This window comes from Myotis nattereri, assembly GCF_964212035.1.
Source record: "Myotis nattereri genome assembly, chromosome: 3".
Lineage (NCBI taxonomy): Eukaryota > Metazoa > Chordata > Mammalia > Chiroptera > Vespertilionidae > Myotis > Myotis nattereri.
In genome coordinates this window covers 159,942,171-159,967,593 of record NC_138077.1, presented here as the reverse complement: position 1 = coordinate 159,967,593, position 25,423 = coordinate 159,942,171, and the positions used below count along the sequence as shown (strand labels likewise).

The window sequence follows — 25,423 nt, the reverse complement described above, 5'->3', positions numbered from 1 at the left end:
CATGAACCCCGAACCCCATCGAGAGGCTCTAAATATGGCACTTCGGCAGGATTCTCGGTTTTCACCATCAATCACCAACTATCATCACATATGAAGCACAGAAGATGTGGCCGCCTGAGTGTATGTGTATGTGTGTGTGTGTGGTCTGGCTGTAGCTGTCCCACCCTCACCAGTATTAATCACATCATTGCTGGCTGCCTTGGCTCCTGGCTTATGAGTCATAAGTGGCACTTACATAAAATCTGTGCCTATATTTGTATTATCCCTCTTTGTCAGTTTGTTCAGATATGTAGCCTGCATCATGCCTCCCAAGTCATCAATGTCTCATTGTAGTCACTGAGCCTGACCCCACAATTCAGACTGACAGGTGACAACGTGCTGACTGGATGTAGCAGCAACACAGTAAATGGCTGTGACCCAAAGAAGCACCCACAGGCACACAGGGTGGCACTTGGTCATCAGTGGGTTGTGTTTTTCCAAAATACACCTCGCTGAAGATACAGCTACAATGCAACTGGATGTAAACACCTTGCCAGATATTTTTGAAATAAGCCTATATAACAGTTTGCTCCTTATATAATTGACATTCCAAAATCAATGCCTTTCATGCAGAATACACCTAGCATTGGAACAGAAAGAGCCTCCAGGGGCTGTAGAGCATCTTTTGCTTTTCATTGGTTGTTGGTGTGTGTGTGTGTGTGTGTGTGTGTGTGTGTGTGTGTGTGTGTGATGCCAGAATAGTTTTATTTACAAAAGAGTCACATTGGAATCATGAGGTTTATTCTGAGCATCACTAGAAAATAACAGCCTCCAGTCAAACATCCCATTCACCTGGGCTTTCGTGTCAGTCAACGCAGTGTGTCACATTTCTGGCGTAGAGCCGATGACAGTTGTGTCTACGCTCCAGAAACCTGTTCACGATCAATGCACTCATAGAAATAAAACTAGGGCTGATGTAAAGCATTTGGGCCAACAGCATAGAAGGCTGTGGATAAAAACAGGTCAGACTCAAGCAACCAAATAGAGGTCTGATAGGCCATTTAAACATGGTGCATTGTTTTATAGATTGAGATTAACCCTCCTCCTCCTCAAACTCGCAAAACATGACAACCAGGCACAAGAAAGATTACAGTTTAGCCTGTCCGGGGGGTGTGAGTCTGATAACTTAACAATAATATTTAACAGGGAGGGGCAGGACTCAGTGGCTTCCTCTTAGCATTACCTGAATAGATTCAGTAGCTGTTTACATGCAATAAGCTGAGTCTGATGGAACAGTCCTTCTCCAGCAAAGGCTATTAGGCCTCTTTCTATGTAGCTGCATTGAAGGCAGGCATGAATGGCTTCAAACAGGTCCCTAGAAGCAAAGCCTCCGCTGGGGATTCTTGCAGGTGTGTTATTAGGGAGTGCTCTTAGGCTAGGGCAGGGGTAGTGGCTGAGCAAAGATGCGGTCCCTGCTAGTCTGCTGCTGGGGTGAGCCTGATCTTGAGGGGAACACTGAAGCACAACTTATGCCAGAGTCACCCAGCCTGAGGAAGGGGCCAGGCTCCGGGGAGCCCTTAGCAGCAGCTGGGAGATGGTTGTACCAGCCAGGTGAGCGCAGGACACTAACAGGTCCATTGTGGTAGCTAAGCTGATGGGACTAAATTTCTAGGAGCCTTGCTACATGGTGAGGCATGTGGTTCCCATCCCAACCATGGCATCGCTAAAGACCCGATGACACGACCATGGGCCCCTTGCATGACCTCGCTAACCATCCTTTCCTCATCTGTAAAATGGGAGAGGCGGATCGTAGGGTTGGATTTCCGATGATTGACCTATACTCCAGCTCCAAAGTGCAATGATTTCAACAAGAGAAGTGGGGGAAGGGGGATGGGAGGACGGAGGCTGCTGAGGAATAACCGAAGTCTTTTCTACTCAGAGAAGGCAGTTAATTAATGCAGATGTGTCCCTCAATGGCCACTCCATTACGTACTCTTGTCCACCTGGAACCGCTCTGGATACACAAGCAAATCTAAGAAGACAGGCAGGAGAGCTGCCCTGAAGGCAGGTGTTCTAAAAGAGGAAGGCAAGGCTCTGTTCTCAGACAAAGCTCTTTCAAGGGAGCATTAATGCAACCAGGCAACCTCATTTAACTGAGTCCTGCATCAAAGCAAATCAGAGGCCGAGGCTGTCCCTGCAAAATGGCACAACCTCAATAGCAAGAGCAATTTAGCAAAATCTTTCACAATTATAAATACATTTACTCTTTGGTTGCACAGCCCCTTCTCTGGGAATTTATCCTCCAGCTATAGGTGTATGAAATGACTTCTATATAAAGTTATTTACTATACTAATTTTTGAAAAATAGTCCAAGATTGAAAACAATTCAATGGTCCATCATAAAGGAAGAACTATGGGACCGTCCATACAATAGAATATTGTACAACCGAGAACATTCTGTGCTAATATGGAACGTTCTCTGGGAAATATTGATATGTAAAAAAGCAAGGGGAGCCCAGCCAGTGTGGCTTAGTGGTTGAGCATTGACCTATGAATGAGGAGGTCACAGTTTGATTCCTGGCTCCATCCCTAGTGTGGGGCATGCAGGAGGCAGCTGATCAATGATTCACTCCCATTATTGGTGTGTCTATCTCTCTCTTCCTCTCCCATCAATAAAATAATATATTCTTAAAGCAAGGGGAAGAACAGCATAGATTAGTATGTCAATATAAACACATATGCATGTACAATATAGGTATGCCTCTTTCTATGTACAAAGTGTAAATATAAAGATTATATGTTAATAGCTAAGTGTATCCATGGATATCTGAAAGTAGTTTTCCTGTGTATCTGGAAAGATACAAAAAAATAAAATAAACTTCTATGAGTGGTTACCCATAAGGGGTGAGGAAGTGGGTAGATGGGATGGATGGAGACAAAGGTGGGATCGAAAATTCTCACCAAATGCCTTTATATAATTTTTTTTTCAGGATTTTTTCCAAACACCATGGGTTCTTTTATAAGGAAAATGGAGTAGCTGTCTGATTAAAAAATAATACGGAAATTTAAAAGGCAGACATCAATCAAAGGTGGTCGTCCCAACTTGCCTTATTTCATGCTTTCGTTTTCAGAGATTGGCAAGGTTTGGTCCATATTTAATAGCTGCAGAGACCATATGGCTCACAAGGCTGAAAGCATTTACTGCCTGGCCCTTTACAGAAAGTTGGCCAAGGCCAGCTTTAAGTTAGAGTTGTTTGTGAAACAGCTGTGACTACCCTATCTGAGTTTCGGGTCCTGGAAGGTTTTGCCTTCTTGAAATCAGCTTTTCTGACCGCAAATAGGTTATGCACCAAGAAAATGAGGCAGGATATTGAGCAGGTTAAGAAACAAGCATATACTCTGAGGAGATCTGGGCTTGCTCCTCACCACTCTGTGGCCGTGCACAGGTTAACTTCTCAAACTCTGAGTTTCTTCATCTGTAAAGGTAGGTCATACTAGGCCTCCCTCATAGAGTAGTTTGGAAGGTTAAGTATGTTAATGCTGGCAAGAAGTTTATAACACATACACACACAGAAAGAAGAAGTTTGACACAATACCTGTTAGTCTTATCATCTAATATTTTTATTTTTTTTATAAACAGGGCGATGACCAGTTAAATGTATTTGGAGAGGACCCCACAGGAGGTGAGTTTTCTTTACTGCGCAAACTTGTCACTTGAGTGGCTTAGAATGTGTCTTTTTTATTAATCACCAACAAAGAGATAATAAACTACCAGCAACATGTACTTTTCCCTTAGCCAGAGGACACAGTTAAGAGGGGAACTCTGTGCATCTCTCCCCTCCGGGTCCATGTGAAGAAGCAAAGGGATGCCTAAGAGATGCACTTCCTCCAGCCCAGAGAGCATTCCTCCAGCCCCGAGACACTCAGTGAGAAGAGGATGCTCTGGGAAAATATGTTTGGGAAACGCTAACACTCGATCGCCTTCGGAAGAATCGCATATAGAACAGCACAGCAAGGCTCCCGCAGGTCCTGCAGCAGAGAGAGCTGGCGAACGTTAATAAAGCGTTCTTCAGTTTTTGAAAACACAAGTCCTTTTTCTGGATAGTAGTTACTATTCTGCAGTGTATCATTGGATGATACACTAAGAAACACCCAAATGATACTGCTTTATAATTTTTGTCGTTCAAAGTCTTGCAAAAACTAAAATAAAAATAAAAATAAAAAAATCCAACCACAATTAGGTACACATGGAACTGAAAATAGATTACATTATCTGAACTTGAGATTGTTCAAAACAGATAAGGTTCATGCTTGCCCTAAGTAAAATACCTCCTAACATTATCACTCTGTAATAAATGTTATCATTATAGTCCATGGAAATATGTTTGTATTGACTATGAATACATACAAGTGAGTTAGCTTTCTAAATAGCCCCAGCTCTAATCCTGCGCTGATCCATGAGCATGAGGTGATAAAGTGTCATTTGATAATGGCAATAGCAGTATGTGAAAATCTCAGTCACCAAATGGCATCATGGGGATTCATGGGGAAAGGCACATAAACATGAGTCAAGTGCAAATAATGAACTCAGACCCATCTGGATAGGGATTGATTGATTGCCTAATAAAGTTGCCCTTTTTTCCTGGTTATAAAATTAACACATTCATTATGGAAAACTTTTTAAAGTAGAAATTTAGAATCATCTAAAACCTTATGGACTCTAAGTAATCATGGTTAACATTTCTAGTACATTTTATTCCAGAGTGTTGTTTATATACCTATTTTCACAGAGTTGAGAATACACATGTATATACAAATATTACCTCCAATTATTGTGCATATCATAAGCATGTTCCCATGTCATTCAAAACTCTCTATAACCTTAATTTGTAATGACTACATTACATGAATGTACCATTATTAATTTTAAAAAATAACTATTTTTAAAAACTGTAATAGGATACATATACCAAAAATAATAATAATAATAATAATAATAATAATAACCAGAGCCACTTTCCTAGATTGCAAATAAATTAAAAGATGCTCAGTTTCGTAAAGTTAGCTGGAAGTCCAGAGGACATGAGATGACCCTCTGGTCCCACAGGTGAAGAGCACCGATGTGTTTTTGCCATGAATAGAAAGCTCCAGATTACATACGACTCTGCCAGTCTCCATGGGCTACTCTGTGAAGAGACTGGGGCATCTCTGATTAAAAAGAACAACAACAAAAATCATCCTTCAGTATAAAAAAGAAATTACTTCAAAGACTCCAAATTCACTTTTTCCTCTGCTTCCAGCTCTTTCTCCCCTACCTTGTTTCCCTTCTATCCCCAACCCAATTCTTCATGTCCATTCTCTCTCTCTCTCTCTCTCTCTCTCTCTCTCTCTCTCTCTCTCTCTCTCTCTCTCCCGTCCCCCCCCCCCCCCCTGTTGTTAGGCCTTTCACTCAGCTCATAATGGATTCCTGCAAAAAGGTAGAATTGAGCATATAGATGAATTACCCCAATTCCACTAAAAGTTTTATAACTCAGAAAAACGACCTAACTTTCCAAAGTACTGAGCATCTACATAAGGCATGAAGTATAAATCAGAGTGCTCTCACTTTATTTAAAGTGTAAAACTTGTAATTTTGTCACCAAGATGGGAGATAAAAACCTTCTCTCTCTCCAGGTAATTACATTCTACCTGTCACTTTAGTCAACTCACACCCATAGGATGAGCAAAAGCAGTTATTTCTGAACCAGGAAAAGATCCTGGAGCTTCACCTAGACTAAGAGCCCAGGGCTGACTCCATCCTGCCCCACTCTCCAGGCTCTCCCCACTGAGAGGGCTGCTCCAGGAACCCACACACCTCAGGGGCCTGGAGCTCCAACTGCATGCAAATTTTTCATGAAGTGGAACAAATCACAGTATCCTACATTGCAATATATTACTATCTAGTCAATGTATCTTGCAATTTGTAAAGTATCTCCCTTAGCGATAGGGTTAGCAAGAATAATAAAGTATTCAAAATTGTCTTCTCCTACTCTATCTGTAGCCACATCTGTCCAGCTGAGGGAAGGATTCAGCTTCCATGTTGTTTTGTTTGTCTAGCCTGGTGCTCTGAAAACATGACTTTGAATGCTAACTCTTGGTACCATCGTCCACACCCACCCACTGGTTTAGAATCTCTGCCCGGCCTTTGCCTAAGCATAACAAAGAAACCTTTCTGGAAGCTCTTGTTTGTGGAATCAGCCTGCCATCCCCACCCCCACCCCCACGGGTGTGAGACCAAGCTGCTCAGAAATTAGCCAGTTGGAGAAGGACTTGAACATGGTGAGTTCCTCTGACTCTCCTAGGTCCTGTGTTTTGAGCTTTTGCCATCCCCATTTGCCCAGGATGGCCTGTAGGTCAGAGCAGTGTCTCCCAAAGTGGCTTCTACTGTATCCCACTCTGAACTTCACAGCATCCTGAACGAGCCCACACCTTCTCAGCCTGCCCCAGAGCTCCAGGTCCAGGGCAGAAGGCTGCCCCTGCCCTGGCACAGTTGAGTAAGCGGCCTGCTAACTCTCACCGTGTGGTAACAGGTTCAACTCCTGATTGCATGTAAAGTCTAATCTCCATAAATGAAGCCTGATGGCCTTAAGCAAAGGTGCAATATTTGTCCCTGCTCCTCTCTGAAGCAGTCGTGGGTAGGACTGCTGTTTTCTCTACCCTCAGATCCTCACTCTAAACGTATTTCGAATTTGAGGCACCCCTGCTTCCAGACTCAAGCAGTAACCACTGGCATTTTCTGAGCCTTGAGATTGGAGCTCCCAGAGCCATTCCCAGTTCAAGTTTTTGGTTGTGGCCATCTCTTCAGGGGACCTCACTCTCCCCCGCAGTCTTAGGATTTTTGTTTACTTTAGGAAGATATCTTAAACATACAGCATCATAATCAAGGCCCAGGGACAAAGGGGGTCATTTCCTCATGTGGCCTATTCATTTACAGGAACCACAGATCATGGGTATTTGAACCAATTAGAGACCATTGGGTCCAACACCTTTATTTTACAAATGGGGAAACTGAGGTACAAGGAAAAGAAGTCATTTGCCTAAATCAAGTCAGGTGACAGCAGGATAAAAAATGGAGCTCATGTCTACTCATCCCTCCTGGCTGCCTACTACAGCACGTGACAACTGAGCATCTGTTAGGGCTCCACAGACTCTAGAGGGTTTCCCACTTTGCCAAGATGTCTAATCAGACCTTTGCCTTAAAGCAGTGGTTCCCAAAATTCAGTCTTCACTTGTCATCTTTGTGATTTTTGCTTTATCTCTATACTACTTATTATGCCATATATTATTTACATAATACTTTTCACTAAGTTGACTCACTATTATTATTTATATACATTTATTTTTAAAATAAATTTTATATCACTACCTTAAATGGAAAATAGCATTATTTTTTTTGTACATAGGAACTATTTGTAAACTATTGTCTTCCAGACTCCCTTTATCAGAGAGAGATTAGTAAATGTTAAAAAATATGAAGTAACTCACAACTGAGACACTTAAGAAATTTTTAAGTAATTTCTTAAAAATTATCTTTATTTGTGATTAATGCTATTTAATGGCTTATTAGTTTCACTACCTAAAGGTGATCATTTGTGTTTAAATGAAAATATGTTACCTGGGTCTAGGAATAGGCCGTAATGGTCATTGGTGCCGTTTCATTATGGACTATTAACACTTACTCATCTTCAAGCTTCTTATCAAGTAAAACTACAAGATTTTGGTTTTTACGTAACATGAGCAAAACCAGGGTTTCAATACAGTACTTCCTGTCAATAACTTCAATTATTCTTACTTTAAAGGTTTCATGGAAGATTTGAGGAAGTGTAAAATTATTTTCATGATTGGTGAGTAACAGCCCTCAATTTTCTAATGCAACTGCTAATAATAACAACTTGGTAGGGGAAAGGCTATTCATTTCTCACCCTCTGAAGTCTTGCCTCCTTTTTAGTTAAGATAACACCCAGAGGCTTTCGGATTGCTGCATTCATTTGCACAGTTTTATATTGCGTTTGGATTTGTATCGTTTCAGCACAGACAACGGAGGGTTCTCAATGGGCCCTCCCACTTCAGCACTCATTTGTCTGGGTTGTTACCCTGGACTGTCTCCCACATTCAGTCACCCGCCAAATCCTTACTGGGTGTTGGACCCATGCTGGGCAATGAACAGGGATCTCAGAGCTTCCATCTTAGATGAAAAAGAAGAACTAATCAAAGTTTTATCACAAAATTAGAAAGGCTACAAAGAGCTGAAATAGAAAAACTTACACGGGGGGTTTGGGGTAGAATTGGGTTTTTAGTTTATACAGGGTAATTAGGGAAGGTTTCCCTTGGAAGTGACATTTAAGCATAGAACTGAAGGAAGAGATGGGATGATTGAAGGGATTTATGGGGGGTGAGAGAAGGGAAGAATTCCAGCCAAAAGAACATGTGTTAAGCAGCAACAATTCTTGAGCCCAACCTGGGTTCTATATCTGACTTACTTGCCTCCAGTTGATTTTACCTTGGGATCTGGATGGATTCTTGCCAAACTTATTTCTACTCCTTACCAAAGAGAAACACATCATATTTTCAAAGAAAATTTTCCTTTCCCCATAAACTTTACCCAGTTTTCTTGGCATCAAGGCCAAGATGCAATAAACTATACTTTCTGTTTAGCTTTTATCTTAGGGGCCAAATTAGGATGAGGAGAGCCCCTTTAAACTTGGTGCTCAGGAATCCAAGGAATGATCCTTTAGACATCTGCATTTTTAAAAATACAGTGCAGAAAAGGCTTCTAAAAATAATACCGCATATTTTGTGGTTGTTGTTACTGTCTCTAACATGAATATTATTTCATATGTACCCATTGTTTAGCACTCACCATTGAATTTTGAAATGTATTTTCAAACGTCACTTCTGTCTAGGATAACTAAAGATTTCAGCTCCCCTGTCCCTCAATCCTGTGCCCTTTAGGTCAAATAGCACAATGTAAAATCTTTGGCGTCAGACAAAGCTTGAGATCTCAGAAAGTCTACAGATCACACTCAGAACTGCTGCTCTGAGCAAAAGGCTTTTCTTCTATCCAAACAACCTCTCCAGTATGTCAACTTAATGGCCAGTCACTATTCTAGTAAAAAAAATATTTCAGCTTATTGTGTGGGCAGTAAAAGGTACAAAGCCACTGTGATCTGAGGGAAAATAATAGTTCTTCTAGGGTACTTACTGAGCTCTGCTTGAAAATTAAGGCTTTGGTTCCAAACACTTCTCGTCAGATGGCAGAATGATGTTTGGGGGCTGTATTATTATTGCAGGTCAATTTGAGCTCGTGAAAATACTCAGGATGTCATATAGAGCAGTTTTGATGAGTTTTCATAAACAAGAGTCAGTTGGTGTCAGTGAAACAAGTGTGGTTTTGTCTAGAGGAGAAGATGGCTGGGTTTTTTTTAGTTTTTAAATTATTATCTTGACCTCTACCAGAACCACAGTGGAGCTATAGTGTTATGTAGCATTAGCAGAGGGTAGGGTGACATCCTCACTGTTAGTCATAAGATAAAATGAATGTCCTTAAGGCACTCTCCCCTGGTTTCAAAGTTCCCTTTATTCGAGCCCTTTAATTAGTTCCCTTTTATCCACAGAAAGGTCTAGACTCCTTAGACTGGCCTTCAAAGCCCTCTCCCTACTGGCCTCAATGTGTCTTTCCCCTTTCCCACTGCACCCCAAGTCTTCCGCTCCAACCCCTCCTGCATCATTATTATCTGAATGTTTCTTGCTTTTGCCAGTCTTTTTACTTGCACTGTCTTCTCCCCTAGTTAATCATGCCCCAGGAGGGGTTTGAGTCCTAACTCCCTGTGAAGTCTTCTCTAATCACCAGCCTTCCACCCCTGAGCTCCTCCGTCCCTCGTGTCTGCATCGCTCATTTAGATGCCCCATAATGACTAGAACAACAAATATTTGTTGGAATAATGAATTCTTTAAGAAGCAGTGTGGTCAGTTTCCATAACAACCGAAACAGCAATTGGAATTCCTGGAATGGAACGGACAAGCAGGCTGCTGCAGTAGCTGTTTGTGGCAGGAGGGTTTTCAGGTTAATTATGAGCCTCATCAGATGCTCCTTACTCCATGGAGCTGCTACCCCCTCGCTGAGAACAAGCAACATCAACTCCCTCCTTCCACCACCTCTCGCCCTAAGCTGGTGCTATTTTTTGCTCATTTGCAAAATACTTACAGATGGATGTAGGCAATAACACTGACGGTCACCTGAGTGGAGGGAAATGTTCTGGGAAAGTGGCCCAAAGGTGGCACGGATGGGCCTCGCTGGCCCTTTGAATGTTTTGTGAATATTACCTCTGTGTTCAGGAAGAAAGCAGCTCAGTTGCTGTTTATAGACACACCTTCCAAAGCACAGATAAGGGATGTCACAGGATAGAGCCTGGTGATCAAAAGGTTTGGAAAAGGTCTGATGGGCTTTGGTTGTTCACACAAGATAGAGAACTATGCCAATCTGTAAGACAGGGACGTGGTCATTACTGGAAATGAAAAATTATCTGGAAAATGTAAAAATACCCTCATTATATCCCACTAATAGGCTCCCAGAGACTTTCACAACTTTTTCTGGAACATTTCTCCTTTTTTTTTTTTTTTTAAATCTCTTGATCACTATTTATTATGGCTTCTTTTTCCCTTGTCTGCTTTTCATAGCCTGCCTATCACCTGAATTCCCATTATTCCTCTTCAAAGCCTTGGTAGTAGTGCTTCAATTTGGAAAATGATCTGACTTTACAGAGGAGGTGCGATGCTAATGGCATAATGATCAAGTCATCGTTCAATGGCTTGGATTTCAATGTGTCGGGAACACAGATGGCCTTGTGTACCTTGGCATTGGTGCTGATGAGCTGCTTTTAAGTAGTAAGCTCTGAGAGGTACTTGTACAGTATTTTTGTGTTATTCTGTGCATTTTTAACCACTGAGCAACTATTCCCGTTTATTCCCTGGAGAAAAACTGGAGCAATGAGAATTTTTGTTCAAAACTTAGTATTTCAATGAATAAGTCTAATATTTAGAGAGTATTTTCTTGGGGCTAAGGTTGAATGTTTTTTTTGTGGAATTGACTCACGTGTTTGGTTAAATTAAAAAATAAAAACGAGCCCTAACTGGTTTGGCTCAGTGGATAGAGCATCAGCCTGCGTACTGAAGGGTCCCAGGTTCAGTTTCGGTCAAGGGCATGTACCTGGGTTGCGGGCACATCCTCAGTAGGGGGTGTTCAGGAGGCAGCTGATCGATGTTTCTCTCTCGATGTTTCTAACTCTTTATCCCTCTCCCTTCCTCTCTGTAAAAAATCAATAAAATATATTTAAAAATAAATAAATAAAAATAAAAACGACTCAGGAAGAAAATAAAAAATAAATCTGATTGTTTTAACTTGATGCAGCTTTAATAGAAGCCAATGTTTATTGAACACTAGCACACACCATGCACTATATATAATACTTTATTTCCTTTTTTGTTGTTAATTCTTATCCGAGGATATTTTTTCATTGACTTTTAGAGAGTGGAAGAAAGGGGGAGAGTCAGAGAGAGAAGCATCGATGTGAGAGAGACACATTGGTTGCCTCCTGTACACGCCCAGACCAGGGCTGGAGATTGAGCCTGCAACCGAAGTACATGCCCTTCACCGGAATCGAGCCCAGGAACCTTCAGTGTGTGGGCTGATGCTCTATCCACTGAGTCAAACCAGCCAGGGCACTTTATATCTTATTTAGTGCTTGTATCCACTCCATGGAGTCTTACCGCCATCCTAATTGTTCAAGTAAGACAGAGAGTTAAATAATTCACTGGTAAGTGATAGATCGGGGCTTGAAGACTGGGATTTTCTCATTAGCAACAAATGCTGCCAGTTTTTTTCTTTTTCTTGAAGAAACGGCTTTCTTTCAAGTTGCTCAGACTTCAAGGCCGATGCTCTAAAAGTGTATGGAGATACGTAGTAAAGAGACCAAAATGTAGGTGAGGTTGTGGGAGTATAGTGGGTGAGGGAAGAGTTTGCCATAATAATTTGAATATGTGCCTCCATTTTCTACTTTCCTTTGCTTTCCTGTATAACTAACTAGTGATGTCTGAAAATAAAAACAAAATAATAAGACATCCAATGAACATCAATAAAACAGGCCTCTGCATGCCCCAGCCATGTCTCTTCCAATTATGTGAAATTCTACATTAACCTCAAAACAGGAAACAATTTGAATCCATAAAAATATCTGAACCATTTCTGAACCCCCTCCCAACACACACTGATTTCAGAGTATGTGCCCTGCATCTTTTCTGAGAAGACATATCATGGGTGCCTTTCCGTGAACATCGCCCACTGTTCCTCAGCTTTCTCGCCTGCAATGTGGAAGAATGGTAGTACCTGGGTCACAGGGGTGATGCGAGGAGGGAATGAGTTAACATATCAGTGCTCTCAGTAAATATTCAACAAGCATTAGCTAGCATAACTATTATATCCTAAGTGAGGGGAGACAACCAATAAGAAAGAGAGGATCCTGCCCTGGTCGGCATGGCTCAGTGGTGAGAGCATCGCCCTGTGCACCAAGGGGTCTTGGGTTCGATTTCAGGTCAAGGGCAGGTGCCTGGGTTGCAGCCAAGGCATGTGCAGGAGGCAACCAATCAATGTGCCTCTCTCACATCCATGTTTCTCTCTCTTCCCCTTCCTCCCTTCCACTCTCTCTAAAAACCAATGGAAAATATATCTTCGGTGAGGATTAACAACAACTTATAATAATAATAACAATAATAAATTTTTTAAAAGAAAGAGAGGATCCTGAGAAAGAGGGATTAGGGGTGTTTGGAATGCGGATAGGGTACCTGTAAGCTGGGGGAGCTGTAACAGAGGTGAAGAGGGTGGATGAGTTCCTGTATCTGTTTCTGCTGTCCTTTGTTAAAATTAAACACTCCCTAAGGGGCTGACGCTAAGAGGGGTTTCACCTGGAGCAGAATGGTTGGCTGGGATCAGGGCGAGTGGAAGTGAGGAAGTGTCTCCTGGGCCTTGAGCGTAAACCTGTCTGAAGGCTGCACATTCTCCTGTAACACAATCCTGCAGTTTACAACACAACAACCTGGGTTTTACTGTAGGAACCGTATCTAGCATTGAGGAATGAAGCAGGATAACAAGCCAGCGGTTCAGGGGACAGTGACTGTTTTAGCTTCTAAACAGTAGCCTTCCCGCCCTGGTCCATTGGCTCAGGTGATTGGGTGTCCTCCTCGCTGGTTCGGTTCCTGGTCAGGGCACATGCACATGCCCGGGTTGTGGGCTTGATCCCAGTAGGGGGCGTGGAGGAGGCAGCCGACTCTCTCCCTTTCTCTCCCTCTCTCCCTAAAAATCAATTTTTTTAAATAATTTTAAATGTAGCATTCCAAAGTGTTTCCCTCTCATTTTGCTCCAAGCTCCAGAAATAAGAGTCTCAGGGCATCTTTTTAACTGTAAATAAAATATATTTAAACCAACCAACAGGTGATCAAGGCTTTAGCATGACAGGTTCCTGTGACCCAGTTGGTATTTTTCCTCGTATTGTCAGGGGCACTGACTAAAGACGTCCCTCATGGCGCTCCCATGCTTTGACAAATGCCTTCTACCAAAAAGTGGATCACTGCGTTAGGGCCACACACTCGTCCATCCACACCAGCTGAATGACCTCGGGTTAAAATGGAAGGAACCTACTTAGTCCAATGGCATAGTTTCCTGCTTGGACTAACTCTTGTAGTAAATGCATGGGGAACTGGCATGGGCAGAGCAGCATGTAGAATACAGTCTTGTTTTCTTGCAAGTCCTCAGCTTGGTCTTGGTGGAGCTGTTGAGGCAAGCCCTGAGACTGCCCCTCCTTCCAACATGTGTTGTTGAAAAAGCAAGAGAATGCTAAGCAGCGAGAAACTTAGCACTCAGTAGACATTCCATATAATTAGAATGAATGAATGAGTGGGTCGTGGGTGGATGGATGGACTGGAATGCAACGTGATGGAGCTCAGATAAAGTGACTGTCCCCAAGTTTCCCAAGCTCAGTTGTGGTAAATAAACACCCATTGTCAAAAATAAGGAACTATTTTATTCCTTTTCTATATGACTTCTCCAGAGTCACCGCATATCCTAAAATAGCTGCTGGTACTCCAGCCATTACGTCCTAAGTCCATTAAACAGGAAAGTGGAGTCCTAACCGGTTTGGCTCAGTGGATAGAGCGTCAGCCTGCGGCCTGAAGGGTCCCAGGTTCAATTCCGGTCAAGGGCATCTACCTTGGTTGCGGGCACATCCCCAGTGGGGGGCATGCAGGAGGCAGCTGATCGATGTTTCTCTCTCATCAGTGTTTCTAACTCTTGATCCCTCTCCCTTCCTCTCGGTAAAAAAATCAATTAAAAAAATAATAATATATATATTATAATATTATATTATATTATATATATTATATATATTTTATTGATTTTTTACAGAGAGGAAGGGAGAGAGATAGAGAGTTAGAAACATCGATGAGAGAGAAACATCGATCAGCTGCCTCCTGCACATCTCCTACTGGGGATGTGCCCGCAACCTAGGTAGATGCCCTTGACCGGAATCGAACCTGGGACCTTTCAGTCCGCAGGCTGACGCTCTATCCACTGAGCCAAACTGGTTTCGGCTAAAAATATATTTTTTTAAAAAAACAGGAAAGTGGAAATGGGGGAGAAAGACATCCTTCTTCCCTTTTGGGTCACTTCCTGGATGTTGTATTCACTATTTCAGCTTCTATCCCATTGGTCACAAGGGCACTTTCATCTGCAGGGGAGGTTGGTAAATATATATTCCAAATACCCATGTGCCTATTTAAAAATTGTGAGGTTTAATTTTTTAGAATAAAAGAGAGCATAGAAACTGTGTTTCTACTCGAATTCTCATGCAGGCTTCCTTCTCCTGACAGTGGGAACCGTGGGTTTGACTTTTGTTTTAAGTTTTGGTTTTAATAATTGCTAGTAGGACCGAGCTCACCACATGTCCATGGCAGCAACAGGAAGTAGAATTGGGCTGGGCCTCCGAGAGGTCGAGAGTCCACCCTCACAGCCAGGACAGCAGACAAAGGCTGCAGCCCTACTTTGGAACTGCTTCTTCGGGAGCTGCCAGCAGTGCCTCTTGGGCTACCCCCCAAGCCCCCGTAATGCCATCCCTCCTCTCTCATGCCCCACTGTGGTGTCAGTGAACTTGGAAGGGACTGTCCTAGCCTTGAGCCCTCGTGGAGGGCACTGGCTGCATCTCTTGGTCTCCCCTGCAGATGAGAGGGCCTCTTTCTGTTGGACAGCTATTATCCTTAGGATGGTCTTCCTAAGACTCCGTCAAAAATATACATTTTTCATCAAAACGAGATGATGCACCTCCTTGCACCTCTTTACACTTAACAAAATACCATGAGCATTTTTCCAAAATTATAAAACAATATCCTATGTCATTTTTTAAAGATTTTTTTGTAATTAAACTGAAACACTCAAATCATAAATGTTTAGCTGGATGGATTTTCACTCAGTGGACATACTCATCTTCCTAACATGCAGATCAACATGAACATAGCCAGCATCCCAGAAGGCTCCCTTCAGCCCATTCTGTTCAACGCCCACTGCAAAGAATGCCATCAATGTGATATTTTTGAACTTTAGATGCATGGAGTCATACTGTTTGTATTCATTTGTATGTGTCTTCTTTGAATACATCATTTTAATGACTACATATTATTCCTTTGTATTGCTATCTTACAATTTATTCAGCTTATTCGTATTGTGGTGCATTCCCCCCCCCCCAATATTTTGCTTTCATTAAAAATACTGTAATATCTATGCAACAAATACATTTCTTTCCCTTTAAGATAAATCCATTAATGTGGAAATTTTTAAGACTTTTGACCAATATTACCAAATTGCCCTTCAGAAAGGTTTCATCAATTTTACATTCTCATCACAGCATAGAAGACTTTCAGTTTCTGTGGTGTGGTCCAACATTGAACACAAAACCCCAGGTGCATTCCAACTAACACCCACCAAATAGGCCCCTGCCTGTCTGAAATACACTCACCTCTTCTACAGTACAAAAATAGGTTACAAGCACAAATATTCTCCAAGTTCTCTGACAAAAACAAAACATAGACTGGTAGGGCTGGAAAAGATCTTGGAATTTATCAAGTCCAATGAGCTTATTTTCAGATGAGAATACAGAAGCCCGAGAGGAGAAATATCAGAGCAGATTCCCAATGAAAATAAAACCAGAAAACAATGTGTAGAGAAAAAGCTGCAAAGAAACAAAACAAAATGTCTTTTTAGCAGTTACCTTCAGAGTCATGAGAATTTTTTTTCCTTTTACTTTTCTGGATTATCTATATCTTTAATAAGGAGCATATATTTCTTTTGCAGTGGAGGAAAACTATTTTCTATGAAGGAAGGAAAAAGAGAAGGGAGAGACAAAGTATAAACTGCCAATTATATTCATTTAATGCATGCCTAAGATCATAGGTGAAGCCGAAACCGGTTTGGCTCAGTGGATAGAGCGTCGGCCTGCAGACTGAAAGGTCCCAGGTTCGATTCCGGTCAAGGGCATGTACCTGGGTTGCGGGCACATCCCCAGTAGGAGATGTGCAGGAGGCAGCTGATCGATGTTTCTCTCTCATCGATGTTTCTAACTCTCTATCTCTCTCCCTTCCTCTCTATAAAAAATCAATAAAATATATTTAAAAAAAAAGATCATAGGTGAAAGCCTACAAAATAGGAAATAAGGTGGTTTCATAAACTTGAGAAGAATCTGGAAGAGACAGAGCAATGAAGTCCAAGAATTCGGAGACCAAAACTAGCAGAGCCAGAGGAGGCAACTTTGGGAGGCTCCAGTCTGTACGTTGGGTGGGTTGTGTCTGGAACAGGCCCTGGAGATCCCTGGGTGAAGAAACAAAAGGCAGGTTTGCAGTGGTGTTTCCTCGTCAGTAGTTCAGAAATCTGGTCTCTGTCCATTTGGAGATGGGGTGAGGATGGAGATGGAGTCAGGATGGAGAGGAGGTCAGGATGGAGACAGGGTGAGGATGGAGGAGACAGGGTGAGGATAGAGATGAGTCAAGATAGAGATGGGGTGAGGATGGAGGTGGGGTGAGGATGAAGATGGGGTGAGGATGGAGATGAGTCAGGATGGAGATGGGGTGAGGATGGAGAGGGGATGAGGATGGAGAGGGGGTGAAGATGGATATGGGGTGAGGATGGAGAGGGGTGAGGATGGAGAGGGGTTGAGGATGGAGAGGGGGTGAGGATAGAGATGGGGTGAGGATGGAGACAGGTGAGGATGGAGATGGGTCAGGATGAAGGAGACGGGGTGAGGATGGAGATGGGGTGAAGATGGAGATGGGGTGAGGTTGGAGATGGGTCAGGATGAAGGAGATGGGGTGAGGATGGAGATGGGGTGAGGCTGGAGATGGGATCAACATGTTATGAACTGTAGGAGCTCACCCAGCAGTATAGGGCAGAAATGTTGAGAAACCACCACCCGAGTGCCTACCCTTTCGTCTCGCCCAAGACCTGAACCTTCCTTGTCTTCTGTTGATGGAAGAGTTAGAGTTATAAATTCCAATTTCAGAGTTTTTCTTAATTAGACATCTCATATGTCTCACTGTTACTGTGGTAGGTTTTAGCTGACTGATTCCCAAAATCACAGACTGTTGGAGTTGTCAAAACAGAGATGAAATCTCCAGGCTAATAAGTGGTGGGGCCTTATAGGGTTGCCAGATTTAGTTAATAAAAAAAAAACACAGGACGCCCTACCCGGTTTTGCTCAGTGGATAGAGCGTCGGCCTGCAGCCTGAAGGGTCCCGGGTTCGATTCCGGTCAAGAGCACATGCCTAGGTTGTGGGCTCGGTCCCCAGTGGGGGGCGTGCAGGAGGCAGCCAATCAATGATTCCCTCTCATCATTGATGTTTCTATCTCTCTCTTCCTCTCCCTTCCTCTCTGAAATCAATAAAAATATATTTTTTTAAAAAAAGGACAACTAGTTCAATTTGAATTTTAGAGAAACAATGACAGTGTTAGTGTAAGCATGTCTCATGCAATGTTGAACTGGATGTCCCGTGTTTCATCGGGCAACCCTATGGGGCCATGATGAAAGCCCCGCTCCTGGCTGACTAACGACTGTGCTACATTTCTGAACAACAGGTTTGATTTCCTTACAGGAGACGCTCTGGAGCTTAGCAGTTACCAAGGCACAGTGGGCCCTTGGGCACCATTTTTTATCTGCATAATAGATTACAAATTTCACCTACTGCAAATAGTTGTAAGGGTTAAATAAATTATTACAAATGAAACACTGAGAGAAGATACTTATTAGATCAAATATCAAGTCAAAAGCATTATGAACCAGGTGTCTTTATCTGAACAGTCTGCAATGACCACTCCAACAGGTTTGTCTCTGACCCACTCCATTGGTACCAAATAGGCCACAGTCTCCCACCTATTCTCTCTGGTCTGATGCTGAGAAAACAGAAAGTTCACCTCATCCGCAAGGGAGAGGATGGCTCTGCTATTGGTAAGGCAATGAGGATTTTTATCCACCATCATTTTATCCAGTATTCATTTATGATAGAACCATTATCTCAGCAATATTACATTGTAAATATTAAATAACAACAAGACTCCCTGCAGTGACTACTGGGAGTTCATAGCAAATTGCTTTCCTTAGATTTTCTAGTCTAGAAGTTCCAAATCGAGCTAATAATCAGAATCACCAGGGGAATTTTCTTGAAGATCATTTCTTTATTATGAAAATATTTCAAACATTCAGCAAAACTGAAAGAATTTTATAGTGAACACTTGTATATCCACCACCTAGATTCTACCGTTAACATTAACTTGTCTCATCACAAATCGGTCCTTCTATCTGTCCATCAATACAGTTTCTTTTTCCTTACACATTTCAAAGTAAATTGCAGATATCTGTATATTTTCTCTGGGGAACTTTCTAAAACTGTAAATTCCCAGGCTTCAACCCTAAAAGTTCACAGATTGACTGACTCAAGAATGTTTTTAATACCCCAGGTGATTCTGATACACAGACAGTTTGGGGAGAGTATCAGTCAGAAGAAGTTAAGTTCTACTGTAGTAACAAGTAAGCCTTCCTAAAAATCTCTGTGGTGTAGGACAACAAAGATGTTTCTTCTTCTGTTTCCTCCTCTCCCTCCTCCTCCTCTTCATGTTCTTACTCTGAATTAATGCTACGGGTTCATCGACAGTGGACTGGCCTTCACTCTGATGACCATACTGATTGCGTCCCTACTATCTAAGTCATTGCCAGTATCATGGCAAAGAGATAAGATACTTGGAAAACCTTATACTAGCAAAAAACAAACAAAACAAAAACCTCTGCCTACATATGATACATATCTACCTCTGCCCACATTTCATTAGCCAAAGCAAGTCACTTGGGAACTCAAGTTCAAAATCATGGGGATGAATAATCTTTCCTCGGGAAGGAGCACTATAGAAGGGAAGCTGGAATATTTAGGAAAAGTATACAAAATAACACAAGAAATCCCTAATTTATTCCAGACTCTTCAATTCAGATACAACCAAAGAAACAAGGTGACTCTCTCAAGATCACTCAGCTAGTCCAGTGCAGGAATGATGCAGAAACAAAGTCTCCCCATTTCCAATGTCATGTATAAGGCTACCACTCTGAAGCTCCCAGATTGTTCATCATTCATTCATTCATTCATTCATATCTACTATTGAGTGCCCACCATACATCAGGCATTGATAAATAGGACACAGGCCCTGCCATCAAGAAGTTTCCAGTCCCATATAAAGTTCTTTCATATAACCTTCAGCTGACCCTATCACTGGACTGTTTCATCCTCTCATCAAATAACCTGGAGCAGCAATACATTTCAGACTAATAGAGATGCTGTCTGAGGATACAGGTCTATTTTTCTTCACTTTTTCCAGTCAGAGACAGTCAATTCCTAGCAATAGCCTGCTGAAACTTGGCATGGAGATGCAGCTCTCCCCAGAGAGAATGTTTAAAGAGACTGTCTCATGGGCCCACCGTGGATGAGGATCATTCCTAGGGCTCAATCAGCTCATGATCTGATGGCATAATAGGTTTCCTCTGAAAGGAATCATTTAATCATGAAATCCTGAACCCATCCTTGGCACCCATTTTCATTTAGAGAGAAAGAAATATTTCAAGGGTTAGAAATCTGATAGATTTTTTTTTCAATAACTCTGAGGACTATCTAAAAATAGGATTGTTTGATTTGCAAAAGATATTTGATACCTCCACAAGCTATCACTGTGAAGACCAGCCATCCTTAAAGATGTTAAAATAGTGCCACAATATAAAATGCTGTGTCTAAACTTTACATAAGCAAAGTTATAGATTCCAATTTCAGAGTCGAAGGATAGTTAAGCCTCACTAACACTAGCTGCCTTATTTAACAAATAATAATCATGATGCTTATTGAGTGTTACACTATGCCAGCTACTGTAAAGCAGCTCACATGTATTACCTCATCTTGTCCTCACAACAAATAGGCATTATAATCATCCCTATTTTGTAATTGAAGAGATTGAAGCTCAGAGTAGACAAGTAATTAGATCAAAGTTATCTAACCAGATAAAGGTCTGAGATGTGAACCTGGAACTGGAGTCCTTTGGTCCAGTGTTCCTTTTATGTAAAAGGGAATAGAGTTGTCATTTCATTTTTGTGGGGCCACACAGCTCCTAGGTGTGTAAAGCTTGTGTTTCCCCCACGTCCCGCGTGGTTCAGGGTTCAGGATCTGGAAGAGGAGCCGCACACAAATGAAAGAGAAGAGACAAGAGATAATTTGGAAATACTGGGGGGCCAGGCGGGCAAGTCCAACTCAAGGGGAAGGACCTCCAACGGTGCTCAGGTTTCGCCAGCCTTTTATTCAACTTTGGTTACACATAAAGCCCTTAGGCAGGCAGGTAATTGTGGTAGCAGACAGGCTATCTTAAAGGTCAGTAAATATTAGAAGGATTTACTCTGAGACTATTTGGTCAGGAAATAGCTTGAGCCCCCATTGTCAGGACTAGACAATCGGTGCAAAACTCAGGCCCTGCCGTGGGCTCAAGGGTCACCAGCCTTCTGGGATCCTTGTTTGCACTTCTCTGCTAGTGAAGTCAATGGGCGGCCTCCTGCACCTAGGCATTGCCTGTGGCACTATGCAAGGTCCTGTGGGGATCCCGACATAAAGCCGTTTCTACTCTGTGTGCTTCACCCTGGCAAAGGAAGGAAGAGAATGTAGTTAAACCGTGTGTCCTGGTAGCCAGGGGAAGAGAGAATTTCAAGATGTCTATGGTGTCAAATGGTGTTAAATGCTACTAAAGAATCAAAGATGGTAAAGACTAGAAGAAGGTCATTATATAATGTGACAATTATGCAATCACTGTTGAACTTAAAAAAATCAATTTCAGAGAGTGATGAGGTTAGGGGGTAGCTTGCAAGAATAAAAGGAGTCAATGAAAAAGGAGGAAATGAAAAAGGGTAGTTATAGGCTACAGGGAAGGAGGGGAAGGAAAGACTATAGGACAACTAGAGGATGCAAAGAATGGTGGAAATATTTTTACTTGCATTGAGGAGAACCAAGCATGTTGTTATACAGAAGAGAGAGGAAATAGTGCCAACTGAGATAAATAAATTTAATGTGCACAAATAAAGACGAGAGTGAAGAGTTTGAAATAGGCAGGAGAAAAGGATCCATTCATCAGTAATATTTTTTCAGCCACTATTATAAAGTGTCTACTGTGTTTTAGTCACTGTGTTTGAGCACCATGGTGAGCAAAACATACCCATCTATAATAATAAAAGCGTAATATGCTAATTAGACCCGACGTCCTTCCCGACGACCTTCCAGAAAAATCCAGGGCTGCGAGGGGAGCCTGGGTCCTTGGTGCCACAGGAAAGCCAATGCCAGCAGCCGGGGAACGGAAGGCCTACTCTTGCATAAATTTCGTGCATCGGGCCTCTAGTATCCTATAATTGTGGACCATGGAGTCTAATATGGAAGACAGACTTTAAATAATATATATATTCCAGACTCTTATATAAGTAATATATAAGTTCTTTCATATAACCTTCAGCTGACCCTATCACTAGACTGTTTCATCCTCTCATCAAATAACCTGGAGCAGCAATACATTTCAGACTAATAGAGATACTGTCTGAGGATAATGGTCTATTTTTCTTCACTTTTTCCAGTCAGAGAGAGTCAATTCCTAGCAACAGCCTGCTGAATATATATATATACACACACACACATATATGTATATATGTCACATTATTATTATATACTGTGAAAAGTGCTATGAATGAAAATGCTACAAGAGCCAAAGCAGAGAAGTTGGCCTTAGGCTGAATAGTTGTATAAAGTTTTCCAAATAGGAGAAAGAAGGAATAGAAGAAACATATGTGTTGGAAATGTTGAGGAAAGAGATCATGTTCACCTTCTTAGTGAATAGGAAGACTAAAAATGTGTAAGAGTGAGAGGAATAAGACTATGAGTATTTAAGGACAATAGGACAATGGGGAAATGTATTAGAATCCATCCATGGACATCCAATTTAGTATCAGCAAAAGAGAAATATATTTGCCAAGAAGCATTAAAAGCTATAATGAAATTAGGTAGTATGACCCAGTTGGCCTGATTTTCTGACTTGCTCAAGGAATTCTTAGCAACCCAGAGTAGATGCATATAAAGTAAATGGTGGGCTGGGCAGAGAGAGCAGTCTGGTGGTTCTCGGAGAAGCACAATATAATTCAAAGGGAGCAAAGGATTCAAAGTTACTAGGAAAGGCCTTGTGTCCAGCTGGACAGGGAAGTGGAACTCAAAGGATGTGGACCAAGTCAGTGAGTCACAGTGAGGACCCAGAGAACAGAGAACAGTTGAAAAGAAGTGAGGTCAAGGAAAAAGAGAGAGGGGGAAGAAGATGTGAACAGAGAGCGAGGATAGATGGGCGTGATGACGAACACTCATGTTCAGCCAAATCAATAGGGAGCTAAAGTTGTGTCAGTGATGGTCATTGGTGCTGAAGAGGTTTAAAGAATGCTGAGGCTGGGGTGAGGTGGGAATGAAGGCCTGGAGAGCTTAGCTGACAGCAATCAGACCCAGAGAATGCTGTGCCTTATAGGAAAACTTTGAGTTTTCTAAACCAGATACATATGTTTGCAGGTACTCACACATACGTACACACATTGTAGGTACACACACGCATGTACACACATATATATATCTTACCTGTAAGTGGTCTGGACATCTTGAAGTGATGGCTAGTCCCCAGACTTATTGTTGGATTATATTTCTTTCAAACCACGATATGCTGGATGACAGCCTACAGATGTAACTCAGGAAGAGTTAGAGGCCTGAGTAACTTCCTCTCATTTATCAAGTACCAATTTCTTGGAAAAGAGATAGAACAAGGGAAATTTTCAATGAGATTTGGGACAAAGGGACAGATTTCAGAGACTTTTCAAATGTAGACTCAACTTTTCAAAGTTGCTTAGCAACTGGTTGGGTATGGGAGATGAGGATGAAGGAGAGGCAAGAGGCAAGTGTATAAAGTGGCAAGGAGTTGGTTCTTGCTCCCTCCACCCATTTTACAGATGAGAAAGCTAAAGCTCAGAGAAAATAAAAGACTCATCCATAGCCACATGATTAATAAGTGTCAGAGCCAGGGTTTGTTGCTAGATCCATCTGTCCTGTGCATTTCCCACGGAGGCAGGTTAGTAAGAAGCTAGGAAATTCCTTGACAAGTGGAATGAGGAAACAGAGACAGATAGTAAACAAAGACCTAGCCAGCTAATAAATCACAAGATCACATCTCCCCTAACCAAGGATACTTACACCTCTCGTCCCCAATTAGAGAGTGAGTAGCTTAGACACCCTAATCAGGGAAATAGATAACAGAGACCCAGTTGATGCCATTGGTGCCAACCAAACCCCAGAATGGATGAAGTCAGGGGAATAAATAACAAAAAACCAATTAGAACCAGACAAATCCAAGATAAAAGTGAAACTGACCAGAGAATGATCCCAAACTCACCTATATGCTCATCCTGATGCATAAGCATATCAAAGGACACAGCCAGAAAGTTGTTGAATAGTCTGTTGAGACCCTCCCCTGAGACCTCCCCTAAAACTCCTACCTTTAGAAAACAGATAAAAAACCTTTAAGACAAAGGATGCCAGTGCACACTCCCCCTTGAGCATGCCCACGCCCTCTCTCCTTTCCTCGGGAGTGTATCTTTGCTTTCTTTCTCCTGAGCTCTAAGGGTTCCCATGAGACTTGCAACCAGGGGAGGAGCAGACAGCAGCAGCTCGTCCAGAGCTAACCCCCTGAACCTGTCTCCCAAGCCTCTCCTTTTGCCTCTGTAACCTGTTTCCTGAGTCCATGAAGCCCAGCATGGCTCACTTCTTCTGCCTCTGTCACTTTCTTTCCTGAGTCCACACAGCCCAGCTGGCTCACTTCTATGACTGAGACTTCCTTTCCTGGGTCTAGGCAGCCCAGCCTTAACTCACTCCTGTTACGGTGATCTTGCCACTTCTATCTTAAGCCCTTACTTTGTTTCACTGTCCCAGCTTTAATAAACCTACTCTCAAAATCACCTGAACTCGTATTATGAAAACTTCCCTGCACAAAGTCAAGAACCCACACATTCCAGACTGTGCTGGGCAGACCCACCTCGGTCCCAGTCCCTTTCTAGTGACACCATTATGTCTTACTCCTTCCCTCCAGCCATTCTCTGAGGGACTCTGCCATGTTCCACAACCCTTTACTGAATATACCAAGCTCAGTCTTATCCCCTTCTCTTCCACATTTTCCCTGTGTTGGCAAAGGTCCTTGTGCATGCTCATCAACCACCCTTTCCCTGCCTCGGCGCGGAGTCTCTCCTGGGGCTCCTGCAGTAGTGTCACACCCTTCTCACACTGTGACACTGGGTTCACCTGTCATCTTCCCATGAGACGGTGAATTCTCTGATGGAACACACAGCACCCCTGAGTCTGTTTATTCCCAGCACTCAGCACAGTGTCTGACCTACTAGTATACTCGCTGCCCAACATGTTTGTCAAATGAAGAGCTGTATTACTAGGCCTCATGCTTAATTCCAGGTTGCATCCTACAGTTAATAAGATACAATAAAATGTCCAAAAAGGACATTATAACCTGCTCTCTGCCATTACTATTTAAAATCTTTAAAAATCAAAGTATAACAGAAACCTACATACATGCATTTGTTTGGATCGGGGGTTAGCGGCTGACCTGCCTGACATTGCTATTTGTTTGGGCTTGCTTTGTGAGCACAGCGCGTGCTGGAACACCCCAGCCTTGCCGTTTCACCCGCTTTACCTTGAGGCCAAGCACCCTGCAACAGTTGCCTAGGAG

The 25,423-nt window shown here is 42.3% G+C and overlaps 1 protein-coding gene across 1 annotated transcript in view; it reads left to right on the top strand.

Moving 5' to 3' along the window:
* Positions 1-25,423, top strand: part of AK5 (adenylate kinase 5) — a 193,402-nt gene that overhangs the window by 145,141 nt on the left and 22,838 nt on the right. Inside the window, exons 9-10 of the mRNA XM_081088444.1 lie at positions 3,620-3,662; positions 7,818-7,862. Of these exons, the coding sequence (XP_080944570.1) occupies positions 3,620-3,662; positions 7,818-7,862 (88 nt within the window). The remainder of the gene's footprint in view (positions 1-3,619; positions 3,663-7,817; positions 7,863-25,423) is intronic.